At 54.9% G+C, this 13065-nt stretch overlaps 3 protein-coding genes across 3 annotated transcripts; 2 read left to right on the top strand and 1 right to left on the bottom strand.

Moving 5' to 3' along the window:
• The first annotated feature begins 315 nt into the window (after nt 1–315).
• BCR38DRAFT_185748 (uncharacterized protein) lies at nt 316–2223 on the top strand. Its single transcript, XM_040853967.1, has 2 exons — nt 316–888; nt 1065–2223. The coding sequence occupies exons 1-2, from the start codon at nt 429–431 to the stop codon at nt 2150–2152; spliced, it is 1548 nt and encodes a 515-aa protein (XP_040716009.1). The 5' UTR covers nt 316–428; the 3' UTR covers nt 2153–2223.
• A 19-nt stretch (nt 2224–2242) lies between these two features.
• Nucleotides 2243–5488, bottom strand: BCR38DRAFT_431162 (uncharacterized protein). The gene is made up of 5 exons (XM_040860081.1): nt 4564–5488; nt 4235–4445; nt 3151–4171; nt 2929–3076; nt 2243–2863 (listed from the first exon to the last, which is right to left on the bottom strand). Exons 1-5 carry the CDS (start codon nt 5015–5017, stop codon nt 2295–2297), a joined length of 2403 nt encoding a protein of 800 aa, XP_040716008.1. The 5' UTR covers nt 5018–5488; the 3' UTR covers nt 2243–2294.
• Nucleotides 5489–6782: 1294 nt separating this feature from the next.
• Nucleotides 6783–12614, top strand: BCR38DRAFT_341677 (glycosyl hydrolases family 18 protein-like protein; the record flags this gene model as incomplete). The annotated part of the gene is made up of 7 exons (XM_040855885.1): nt 6783–6931; nt 6984–7141; nt 7203–7363; nt 7453–8514; nt 8624–9166; nt 9279–11636; nt 11709–12614. 7 exons carry the CDS (start codon nt 6783–6785, stop codon nt 12612–12614), a joined length of 5337 nt encoding a protein of 1778 aa, XP_040716007.1.
• Nucleotides 12615–13065: the final 451 nt, after the last annotated feature.

Here is a 13065-nt window from a genome sequence, read left to right as displayed (position 1 = left end):
ATGTGTAGGCGCATAGAGGGTGTAGCCCTGGAAAACCCTTCACCTCATGGTTGTACCGATACGTCCAATACCATAGCTGGTACAAGCCACTAATGGGCCACAGCGCCCATCAGATCCATGTCCTCCCAGTTAATAAGTGCGTTGGAGTAGTAAAAGAGCTACTATGTGGGAATTGATTGACTAGAAATATTCCAACTATCCAAAACACTTTCGTGGGATAAATACAACCTACAGTGGCGTTATAATGGACCCTAGAGTATGCACCCTCCCTGAGAAACCTTCGCCAACCGAAATAACAGTTCCTAACAAAGTTAGTCCACTTCGTGGGCCGTAAAATTGCTAACATACAATAACAACAACAATCCCCCCTCACTTGTATTCAATTTTTGGGTTCTGCTGGTAGTACAGTCAATTGTTGCAATTCAACTATGGTCCATTTTCCGCAAGAAATACACGATAACATTGTGTCTTTCGTCGAGACGCGCATCGGCGAGGCCAGCGTCCCTTTCTGGGAGCGCAATAACCTTCCACTAGCACGACCTCCACTGGCGGCAGTCTCCCGCAAGTTCCAGCGCGCCGTCGAACGCCTCACCTTCCGCGCCTTGGACACCAAGCCCGCTGACCTGGACGATCTGGAACGCATCTTGACGCCGTCACGGCAGCGCTTCTTGAAACATATGTCCTTCGAACTTTCTGTGCCATCATATCCTCCCAGAATTGGATCGGATGACTATGGAACGGATAGGGCACGCCGCGCCAACGAGGAGGCTGCGACTGCGATGGTGCGACGTTTGTTTCGCATCATGTCCTCGTGGAGCCCGCAGAGTAGCGATGAAGACTCGACACCGTCAGTTCACTTCCGCCTCTCGGGCACCAGTCCGACGGATGGTAAGTCTCATTTCCGATCGCCGGCATACTTAAAACTATTGGGCCGGAATATGTGACCGCAAGTATTTGCAGTAGAGAAAACAACCTGGCGGTCTCAGTTCCTGCAAATTAGATTGTCATGATTGCGTCTTTTTGTAGTCAGGTTAAATACATGAAACGCTGACCTAATGCCGCAGACTTGTTGGAAGAGGGCCATGACTATTCCATGCTAGATCTAACAGACATGGCCCGGGACTTTCCACCTCTGCCTTGCGTGAAAAAATTTGAGATTGCCAACGGCGCTCGCGTATGGCATCCTCGTGTGCCCGTCGTTCTCACGTCCAAGATGGCGCGATCGGCAGAGGTAGAATGGGATCTTAACGTGCCAGAGGCACCATGGGATAGATACTACATTATGAACCAGAACTGGCGAGATGGCCTCGTAGAAGCCCTGCTTCTTCACCCCGCACTCCCAGCAACAGTCAAAGACTTTTCCTGCGCGCTGCCGGCACCTCTCTGCGAGGATATGAAGGTGGACTCCCTGCCTGATTTCATCTCACCCCAGAACCACGACCCTGTTGGCCTCGTCCTGCGGCGCTTCACTAGAGACTGCAGCGCGATCAGCCTCGACGTCCCAGTGCACACCTCCTTTTTCGACCCTCCGCCGAACTGCGCAGATGACGAGCCGTGCTGGCAAGCTGTCGAATATTTCACGGTCAAAGCCAACTGGTGCGGCCCGGACGGACGGTGGCTTTTCAAGGACAAAAACGGCGCAACGCTGTCCAGCGACGAGCCCCTGCTCTTCATCAACCCGCAGCTGCCCCCGGGCTACCAATCAACACCAGCCGAGCTGCAAGCGGCGCTCGAGTACGGCGACGAATGGATGTGGGGACGCGAACTGCCGGATCCTAACTCTGACGAGGCAGCCGCGAACCAGGTTCATCGATGGGTGCCGGACGATGCGCGTGTCAATGCCCTGCTGACAGCGTTTGCGCGGGCGTGTGGGCGCATGCTCGCCTTGCACATGGCCAGCCTGGACATCCATTACAGGAGCAGCGAGAACTGGCCGTTGGCTGTTCACTGCGCGGCGCCTGGGAAGTCGATTCCGGGTCGGAACTGGGATGAGAAATATGCTACTGGTGGGACTGCCACGTGGCGCATCTTCATACACGCGGAGAATGGGTGGCGGCCCGACGAGCCCACGCTGGAAATCTTCAGGGCGATTGGAGGGGACCGAGGTCGCGGTGATGCGGTAATTTGTTTTCTGGACTGGGGCGACTGTTAATTCGGAGTTTGGTTCACTTTAGACGAACAAATGGCCTAGTCAAAGGTGTCTCAAATGAAGACGAGATATTTCAGACTAATATATAAGAATGACCTGGTATTCAGAGTTAATAGCCCACTAGTTTCGACCTTGAGCTGAATGTCTAGGCAACCCCAATACAATACCAATACCCAGCCCAGAAGCTACTCCCACAATTCTCACCTGTCGATCCCAACAGGGTATTCCACGCATACAGCTCCGCCAGGGTAATTCCATTCAGGTCTGCGAATGCAGAGCACCAGTCCCCATCAGCGGCCTGCCCGTAGGCGACGCAATTGCTCACCGCGTTACCCTCCTGGACGGGCGACGGTACACTGGGTGTGGTGGTTGGAGCAGCAGTCGTCCTAGTCGTGGTCACAGTCGGTGTATCATCAGACACGCCGACGCAGTAAGCGTAGCCCAGCCAGAAGTTGGTGCTACAGTCGGCCGAAACAGCAGGGTTCCAGGCGAGGAACTGCGGGGCTGTGATCGAGTAGGCCTGTTCGATGCTGGTGCACGTATCGTCGTCAACTACGACGTGCCACTCGTCGCAGTTTGCTGGCTGGCCTGTGTGTGTGGCTGCAGGTGGGCCCGTGGTCGTGGTTCGTGATGTTGCTGTCGTTGTTGCCGAGGCCGTGGTAGTGCTGGTTACGGGCGATACGTAATCGGCGGCGCGGATGCAGTATGCGTACTCTGAAACGGTGGTCAGCCAGCTGGAAAGCGACAGAAAAAGAACAAGACAAAAAGGGCTAACTCACCAGGCCACAGTCCACTGCAATCTGCGCCCACCACGGGGTTATACTCGTAGAATTGCGCGATCGTTAATTCATAGTTGAGCAGGATATCCGAGCAGTCCCAGTCAGGCCACGCATCAGCATACTGGGTACAAGTTTCGATAGAACCCGCCTAGATTTGTTCGACGTCTGGTTAGCAAATTTCCCATCCCATCAGTACACATCGTGCCTGCTACAGCAACTCACCCGGATTTCAAACTCATAGCCCACCCCCTCGTAACTCGGCAACGCATCCGCATACCTCAACTTTGCACAATACCGCAGCTCAGCAGCCATATCGCACTCGCCGGCCGTCAGATTCCCCAGCGCCGAGTTCCACCTAGAAAACTCATCCAGGCTCACGGCCCACACGGCAGCGGCGAACTCGCACGCGTTGGCGTAGCTCGTACCGGATATATCCTCGTCCAAAACCTGCGCGCCGTCAAAGTACCGCGCGCAGTCCTCGCGCGTGCCCACGGCCAGCGGCAGCTCCGTCGACACGTAGATGGGCGCCGAGGACGTGGCCACAGGGTCGAGACTGGTGATGGGCGTGAAGGGGATGGTGGCCGTCGGTGTGGTGGTGGCGGAGGCCCCCGGACGCCCGGGATACGTGTTGATGTCGCCCACGGGCAGCACGCAGTAGCTCTCGTAGGCATACAGATTGGTGCAGTTCTCGTTGATGTCCGGGTTCAGGAGCGTGAAATCGGCCAGCGTGAGTCCGAAGCGCAGCACGATCAGGTTGCAGTACTCGTCCGGTTGCACCTGGTAGTACTTGCCACAGTTGGTGACCACCCCCGGCGCCACGTCCGTGGGGATGGGCGCTGACGTGGTCGCGATTGTCGGCGCGAGGACCGTGGGCTCTGGGTCGATGTAGGCTATGCCCGGGACGCCGATGCAGACTTGGTCGTTTACCAGACGGTCGAGGTTAGAGCAGCCCGAGTTGATGGCCGGGTTCCAGCTCTTCAGGGCGGCTTCCGTGATGTTTGCTGATCTGGCGATGCCTTTGCATGTGTCGTTGGCTTGCACCGTGTACACAGAGCACGTGTTGACCAAGCAGAGCGAGCCTGAGCTTGGAAAATCGGTGCAAAAAGCGGCCAGATTATTATCTGATAAAAGCCATGCCGTGCCTATGCCCTGTGAGATGGATACGCTATGGCAGTCATCCCCAGCCTGGATGTCGTATATCTTCCCAGCGCATGTCATGCTTGTTGGTTCTGCCGGCGCTGGTCTGTTCGTAGCTTAATTAGTTTATCTTTTTCCAACGTGGAATAGAGGCGGGGGCTCAACATACACAGTGAATGGCAATGTCGACGTGGTGCGCGGCATGTCGCTAACCTGACAACTGGACGTCTTGGACTCGTAAATCGAGCTGCTCGCTAGAGCAGGGCCGTCATAATAGGACGAACCTGCTTGCATGCGAAGGCTTTTGATGAAGCACATATCGCAAGCTTCTGCGGCCGCTGTGGTGTTGTCGACGGTACCTAGCCATCCCGATACACCATCTATATAAAAATGTCAGAACCAACTGCCTGAAGTTGCTGGATCAACTGTGTACACCCCCAAAACAAAAAAAACAAAAAAAGCTGGAAACCAAGATAGAGAAATCTAAGAGGACCTTACCGCCAGGATCAGCCAAAGCAGCATTCGCCCCGGCAACGACATTGCAGAACCGTTCCTCGTCCTGAAGACAAGTCATCTCGTACAAGTACCGCAGCACATTGGGGATCACGGCGACGGGCATGTCGGCCTCGCCGTCGTCCCTGTAACCATCCCACACGTCGCCCGCACACGCCGCCACAACGGCGTCCTCGAAGGCTTTCAGCGCGGTTCCGCACGGCAACGTACACGTCTTCTCCAGCAGCGCCTGCGGGTAGAAGTAGCCGTATCGGAATTTGGTCACCATAAGGTTGCAGTCCGCCACATCGGCCAGGAGAGCTGCCTGGCAGTCCGACGAGAGGCTTGTGGGAATGGTGGATAGGGTATAGAGCTCTACGGCCGGGACGAGCTGGACCCAGACCAGGCCGAACATGATGGCCCAGATGGACTGGCGGCTTTGTGCATTGCGGATTGTCATGTTGGGAAGATAGGAAGACGGACTTGAGTGAAGGAATACACCTTCGGTGGGAAACGGCTTAGATCAGGGCATGTGATCTTGGAAATGGATCTCTTTACTTAAGTATCTGAAGCAACGAGAAGTCTTTTCAAGCCGTGACTCGAAGACAAAAGGATCCTACCGTCACGGCGACAAAGGCAAACCGTACATCCAACTTGCAATGCAAATTACACAGTAGTGAGATCTCACTGTACTCCGAGAAACAGGGGTTGGTGCAACCAGATGAAAGCGAAGTCGAGGCCCTCCTGCTTCTAAGATTGCTCAACCATTGCGGGCTTTCAGCTCCGCAAAACCAGCCGTCTATGATACGATGGACTGGATAGATGACTCGCCGAATATTGAAAGTCATGGGTAAGGACCAAATTACATGTGCACCAGGATCCTTTCCGGTGTATTTGATGGTCATGAGTATACCCATAAGTTTTGTCTAGATGGCCAGCATCTTCTGTATCCAGAGACTCAATGGCGCTAACGAGGCAGGCCGTAATCCTAGTAAGGACATCGTGCTGAGGTGTGTATAATCCTTGACAAGTCATATTTGAAAAACTGTCGACTTAAAGTAGCAGTGCCAAGAGGTAGCATCGAGTCTGTAGTATTGAAAATCCATCACAGCGGTAGATTTACTAATTTATCATGAATGTTAGATGATAAGAACAATGAAGCCAGCAGCAAAGAATTCCTGAGTTTTTGCGTCCATGGATGTCGGAGATCTGCGTCAAAAAATCCACTGTAGCTGCTTTCAAGGACTTAAGCTTAAATCAAGTGGTTTATTGGGGAGCCTCTCTCGCCATGTGTATATAATAACAAACCAAAGGGAAAGTGCTGAATAGGGGGCTGACGCTAAAAGATGACACGCCAAAAAGGGCCGACCCCTAGAAAATCCCGCTTAGCATGCCATTTTCATTGGATTCTTCGCTGTGCCGCACCTCTGATTCGAAAGGTTTTGCGGATCTCGGGGCCTGCGCTACTTGCTGATTGCAGCAGAAGGCACTTATGTAACACAGGCTGCCCAGGCGAGTACGACGTAAAACACTCGATTTATTGTACCCACATCCCGTATAGGTTACTTCACCCGGTGATGCAGAAGCAATTAATACACTCGGGCGAGGGACAGGATGTAACCTCATCTCGGAATTCCCACCTCTTCAAGTCGAATGCAAGACATCATAGTATCAGATACCGTTTTTAGATAAAGTTGTAGTCAGATGAACCCCGGTTAGAAATTCTATACGTGAGACAATGGTTGACGGAAGAATTATTATTGTGTATTAAGGCTAAAATTCTACTTATGACTTGAGTACCCCATGTCTGATGGCCAGAAAGTTATTTTTGATCCCAAATATTGAACAGAGCGGGATGTTATCTTGCATATGAAGGAAAAGTCTTGGTAGTCAGACTCGGAGATTGAATTGGCTAGCCTGATGCTTCTCACACTTGTAACATTCAGGTACGGGCCGTACGCACGGCAAAGTGAGGCAGGACAAAGGGAGTGTAGAAATGGATTGGCAACAAACGCAATCGTGTCCGGAGTCTGGACTCAGTTCGATAAAGCCCGTAGGTTACAGATGCATAGGTTCAGTCTGCTACACCCTGGATCTCATATTTGTACATATATGTAGCCTTGTAGAACCGTTGATCCAAACAAAAGTCATGTTTACTTCGTGGCAGACTTCTAGTGAATAGTTCCCCTGAACCCCCATGCTACTTTCTAAACATCGCCGACAATATGGTGGCCTCGAGCACCATCCACCTAGCTGGTCTATTATATGCTAGTGCCCACATTGTGACGGCTCGGCCACCTCAACAATCTCATTCACATTTCCATTCTTCTCACCCAGGTTTGGAACTTCGGAACTCCTGCCGGAATCTAGTATCGTAAGTTCATCACTATTATATTGTAAACGTCCGCATGATTGATAAATCACAGTCCATTCGACTACTCAGCAAAAGTCCGAGCCAGAGATGAAGATGACTTGCCACTGTGCTTTCTGGCCGAGGCACCCACCTCGGATCTTTTGCTCGGTGTGCGCCAGGCGGCGGCCGAGGACGACTACTCGTGCTCGGAGAACAAGCCTTGCAGCAACGGTAAGTCAGGATGCCCTCTTAGTGGCGTCAGTGTAAGTGGAAACTCATCTCAGATTCCCAGGGGCCTGCTGTCCGAAGGCGACTGGCTACTGCAACTACGGCGAGGAAGCGTGCGGCACCACGGGCACGAGCCCAAACGATGTCTGCTGGTCCAACTGCGATGCCTACGCAGAATGCGGCCGGGACGCGCTGGTACCGGGGACCGAGTGTCCATTGAACGTGGTGAGTATTTGTTATTCATGAGCACATGACATCACAAAACCTGGAACTTCATAAGACCTTGTGCTAATCAGTGAATATCCCACTTGCAGTGCTGCTCCAAGTTCGGCTTCTGCGGCATGACTTCTGAGTTCTGCGAAGTGACGGACGACGAGGAGACCAGCTGCCAGAGCAACTGCAAGCAGCCCGGATCCGGGGCCTCAGACAGCAACGTGCGACAGCGCATCATCGGGTACTACGAGGCGTGGGCGCACGACCGCGAGTGTCAGAACATGAACTTCAAGGACATTCCCGTCGGCGCCTTGACACACGCCTACTTCTCCTTCGCCTTCATCACGCCGGGCACCTACATGATCGCGCCCATGGACGACCTGAGCCCAGACCTGTTCGAGGACTTCACGGCTATTAAGCAGGGCAACACGGGTCTTAAGGCCATTATTGCCGTCGGCGGTTGGAGCTTCAACGATCCGGGCGCCACTCAGACCGTGTTCAGCGACATGGTGGCCAGTCCCGAGAGCCGCAAGACATTTATTGGTAACCTGATGGGGTTCATGCGCAAGTATGGCTTTGACGGCGTCGATTTCGACTGGGAGTATCCTGGGGCCGACGATCGGGGCGGCAAGTCTTCGGATGGCGAGAATTTCGTCACTTTCCTCAAGGAGCTGGACGAGGTCAACAACGACCAGCCTGAGAAGTACGTTGTGTCATTCACGGTGCCGACCAGCTACTGGTATCTGCGGCACTTTGATCTGACCGCTGTTGACCACGTGGACTTTGTCAATGTCATGAGCTACGATCTGCACGGCATATGGGACTCGACCAACCCCATTGGGAGCCATGTTTATGCGCACACAAACCTCACCGAGATCAAGGACGCGTTCGATCTCTTCTGGCGGAACGGCGTTAAAGCAGAAAAGCTGAACCTGGGTCTCGGGTTCTACGGCAGAAGCTTCCAGCTGTCGGACCCGACGTGCTACACGCCGGGTTGTATGTTCAGAGGAGGTGCTTCGCCAGGACCTTGCAGTCAGAACTCAGGAACGCTGACTTATCGCGAAATCATGGATATCGTCAAGGATAAAGACTTGGAGCCGTACTATGACGAGGAAAATGCTGTCAAGTATGTTACGTGGAACGAGGACCAGTGGGTTTCTTATGTAAGTTTCTTTTATTTTCCTCCTCCCCCTCTTCCCCCTTTTTTCCTTTCACCAAACGCGAACTTAGATTAGCCGGGACAACTAACAACTTCCTGGTTCCTCTCTCCAGGATGATGCAGAGACCTTCCAGCAAAAAATTGACTTCGCCAACGACCTTGGCCTCGGCGGCCTGCTGATCTGGGCGCTGGACCAAGACACGGACAACTTGGAAGCGCTCACGGGCGTCGTCGGTGAAGGTAACCTGCGCCTGTTCTCTAAGCAGGCCGCCAACGCCGATACCATGGAGGGCGTGTCGGTGCCCGACTGCTACGTGACTGACTGCGGCGGCACCTGTGATGCGGGCTTCCTCAAGATTGAGAACCAGCCGTGCGGCAGCGCTACCTGGCTCACGCGCCACTCGACCGAGTCGGACAGCCTGTTGTGTTGTCCGCTGGGCGGCGCCCCGAGCGCCAGCGATTGCGAGTGGCGCGGCACAGCGCCGAGCTGCAACGGACATTGCCACGAGGATGAGGTTGCGCTGGAGCTGAACCGCTGGGGTGATGGGAAGTATTGCGAGGATGGCAATAAGGCGTACTGCTGCAAGACTTCTCTGGAGAATGAGTGCTACTGGACTGGAGAAGGGCAGCGGTGTAATGGGGATGATGTTGCTTTGGTATGTTGCTCTTTTCTGGCCGTGTCCCTTTTCTTGTATTGCCCCTATTCTCAGCCCTACTCCTTTTCGATGAGACCACAAGTAGTCCAGAACTTGAATAACACGCGAACAGACATTCGCCGGGACATTCCTGCAGAGACTGGCCGACATCGCTGGCTTCTCAGGTCTAATCGGCCTGCTCCTGGAGGACGCCCTCAATGAAGCCAACATCGAGCTGCTCAAGCTCTACTGCTGCCCCAAGGACCAGATCGACTCGTGGCAGAACTGTGCATGGCACGGCGAGGAGGGCAGCTGCTTCGACAACCACTGCCCGACGGGCCACTCAGTGCAGCTGACGGATAATGCCTACGGAGAGGGCATCGACTGCGGGATCCGACTGGAGCGCACGCGCGTCTTCTGCTGCGACCCGGCCGACAATCAATCACCTTTCCTGCCCGTGGAGTTGGGCAAGCTGTTCCCATCCCCGCCACAGGGCGACAACGTCGACACCGATTACGAGCTCAGCACGGACGAGACCTGGGGCACCAGCCGGGACAAAAACGGCGGCGATGACGACGAGCCCGACAACGCGGCCTTCCAGTTCGTTGTTTTGGCGTCCCCCGAGGAGCTGCAGGTCTCGCTCGACAAGCGGGACGGCTCGCACTGGGACCTCAACTGCTACGACGCCGATCCCGTCAGCGAAGAACCGCAAACCATCCAGATGGTGTGTACGGACATGTCTGAGAACAGCAACTGCCACAAGATCGGTTTGGGTAAGGGCGTGCCGGGTACCATCCTGCAGATGCCCGAAGGCTGCGGGCCGGGAAAGTATGCCGTGGCCGTGGACATGAAGATGGCCGAGAAACAAATCCTGCCACGCAAGTTTGGAGGGCTGGCGCATAAGCCCATTATTTACGACTTGACTTTTGATTATGACTTCAGCCGCGTGCCGCGCGAGGAGGGCCAGGACACGCAGATGCGCGTGGATTTCAGCAACGAGCCCGGGTACTGGGACACCATCGTGGCCGCCGCGGCGTCCAAGAAGCGCAAGAGTAAAAGAACGCTCGAGGACGTCGGGGGGGACCACGTGCGCTGGCTCGAGGAAGAGTTCCGTGACGATTTCCACCTAAACAGCGGGCTTTTCACTCGAGAAATACACGAGCGTTGGTTCGGCTCGGGCATCATCGCGTGGCTGACGGAGATGCTTAGCCCGACCATCAGCAAGGAGTTCAAACACGTGCTGGACAACACGTACACGCTCAACATCATCGACGCCGAGTGGGACTGCCCGCTGCACAGCGGCAGGCTTCTGGCGCAGGCCGAGACCAACGTGCACGTCGAGACGAGCTTCGGCTTCACGCTGGTGTGCCGTCTGCTGCCCGAGATCGACCTGAGCGACTCATTCCTGACCTTCACCAACAACGGCGAGATCACCGCCACCTTCCGGCTCGAGGCGTATCTGGATCTGCATTACGACTCGCTGGAGAAGTCGCTGATCCGCATCCCGTTCCCGGGCGCGGCATTTAAAATTCCGGGAATCGCCCTCATCGGGCCGGCGCTGCACCTCAAGGGCCGCATCGAGGCCGGGCTGGTTCTCTCAGCCGTGATGGAGACGCAGGTCGACATCGCGTCGTGGGAGTTCCAAACGACACTCCCGCCCAACGACGAATACAAACCCGAGGAACCCACTAAGGCCGGCTGGGGTGACACGGGCGACTTCAACGGGGTGCAGTATCCGCAGTTCTACGCGGGCGTCACGGCCGACGGCAACCTCAAGGCGCACGCCATCGCCGCCGTCGAGTTCGGTATCAGCTTCGACACGCGCTGGAACGTCGGCGGCGACGCCATCGCGAGCGTTGTGGCCGACGGCTGGGTCGAGGCCAAGGCCCACTCCGAGTTCAACACGGTGGCTAGCTGTCCCTTTGTGTGGGGAGTGAATGTCGGTGTTGATCTATACGCCCAGGCCCAAGCTCCGGATCTGTTCAACTGGAAGATGGATAAGTTCCCACTGCCTGGGAGCGGTATGAAGAGCATCATACCCATGGATGAGTGTCCCGGCACGAGCGGCGGCTTGCCTGAGGAGAAGAGAAAAAGGGGGCTCAGCAGTGTTTCTCTCCGAAATGAGATTGCCCAACCGAGCCAGGACACTAGAGAAAATTTCAATAACGGCACATTACTGAACAAACGAGCCAAGGTCGTCGTCCCGGCCGTCATCGTTATTCCCGCCCAGAAGATGCTGTGTCCTGAGGCCAGCCAAGGAGGAAAAACATCGACGGCTTGCGAATTGATCAAGGGCTGGGAAGACGATCAGTACACCTCTGCGCTCCGGAAACGGGAGTACACGGATGGTGGAGAAGAACACCTGCACAAGTGGGATCGCCGCGTCACAGATTCGAGCAGGACGACCAAGGCGTGTCTTTCCACCTACAAATCGTCTGGAGGGATACCATTCCTGGCGCCGCCGTATGATACCAGCGGGACATTAAATACTGTGAGTGCCCCCATTAGTGATTTCCCCCAGCACAAGACACGAGAAGTGAGTAATTAATAACTGGGCATCCAGAAAGTGACAAACGTCAAGGTCTACGGCTACGTCCAGCCGGGCGTGTGCAACAACTTCGACTTTGACGGGAACAGGGACTACCCCGCGGCAGCAGACCTCGAGGACGGCTGGGCTACGGAGCACATTCTCGAGCTGCAGCTAGTGAGCCAATTCTTCGACAACCTGCAGTCGCGCCTGGGCTCCTCACTCCCTAACTATAACCCGGGCGGCAACGGCAAGCAGAACATGTGCCAAGTTCTGCGTACGCTCTGGCAGGGCGTCACAGAAAACCAGCGGCCCGTCTTCGACGGCAAGACGCGCGACCCGGTGAACCACGTGCTGGCCGTGCTGCCGGGCAACGACAACAACTACAAGAACGAATTCGTACTGCTTGACAGCAGCGTCAACACGGCCAAGGAGCGCATGTTCAGCGGCGACGCAACTATCCAGAACGACGACACCATGAGAGGCTACGACGGCGATGGCGACCGCGCCGTCAAGAACCTTAAAGATGTCATGACTGCCATGAAGTACCTGCAGGACAGTACCATCGCTTCACATCTTCTAGCTCAAAAAGTGCGCATCGGCGACCGCCTGCGTGATTTGGACACGGTAGCCCTGCCGGCCATGCGCAAGACGAAGTTGACCGGCGCAGCGTACGGCGTCTGGCAGCCCATGGGCCTCGAGGCGCTGTGGAATACCTTTATGCGCGACAAGGGCGCGACGGCGCGGTCCAAGGCCATTTTGCACATCGATACCCACCTGGCAATACTCAAGGAGGGCTTTGTGAATGACTTCAAGAAGGAACAGGCCGCTACACAGGCGGCGCAGGGTGATACGGTGTTGCAAGACCTCATTGAGAAGATAGACAAGTTGGATGTTGAGTGGGCGAGGTATAAGCCCAACTCGTGGACGAATCCATTTTAGATTTTGGGAGGTAAGGGGAAGGAAACACGTACCAGTTGTTCTTCAATTTCATTTGGCGTACCCGAGGGTAATGATTCAACAATATCGAAATTGCTAAAGTCTGGGAGCCTCAAATGTTTGAGCCCATTTTAGCGCGATTAATCGAACATTTGCAATAACACCGTATATTATCCATGTGCGCTTGAAAAGCTTCGGCTAGTCGCCTAACCTTCTCGATCCCCTCTCTTAAAGTCAATACGCTGGCATTTATCCAGGGGATATGATGCTCTTCGAACCTGGAAAAGCTTTAGTCGTGTAAAACTTGCTCACGCTACTACGTAGTAACATGCGCATCCCCCGTTCAGACTAGCTGAGCTTCGCACAAGACGAGTCAGCTGTTGTCCCAGCCCCTGTCGCTGAGAAGATCGCGGCTGTGAAGCACAATCTGTCGACACAGGAGCTGCTCGCTCAT

The sequence above is a fragment of the Pseudomassariella vexata genome (assembly GCF_002105095.1).
Source record: "Pseudomassariella vexata strain CBS 129021 chromosome Unknown BCR38scaffold_6, whole genome shotgun sequence".
In the NCBI taxonomy this organism is placed as follows: Eukaryota; Fungi; Ascomycota; class Sordariomycetes; order Amphisphaeriales; family Pseudomassariaceae; genus Pseudomassariella; species Pseudomassariella vexata.
Note: the sequence above shows the minus strand (reverse complement) of the source record. Positions and strands in the feature narration are given on the sequence as shown.

Excerpts from the sequence above, each read along its gene's own strand:
- BCR38DRAFT_185748 (XM_040853967.1), top strand. The coding sequence starts at position 429 with ATGGTCCATTTTCCGCAAGAAATACACGATAACATTGTGTCTTTCGTC. Across the intron at positions 889-1,064 it reads GGGCACCAGTCCGACGGATG|ACTTGTTGGAAGAGGGCCAT; the intron begins GTAAGTCTCATT and ends CTAATGCCGCAG.
- BCR38DRAFT_431162 (XM_040860081.1), bottom strand. The coding sequence starts at position 5,017 with ATGACAATCCGCAATGCACAAAGCCGCCAGTCCATCTGGGCCATCATG. Across the intron at positions 4,172-4,234 it reads TCGACATTGCCATTCACTGT|ACCAGCGCCGGCAGAACCAA; the intron begins GTATGTTGAGCC and ends AGCTACGAACAG. Across the intron at positions 3,077-3,150 it reads GCTATGAGTTTGAAATCCGG|GCGGGTTCTATCGAAACTTG; the intron begins GTGAGTTGCTGT and ends GAACAAATCTAG.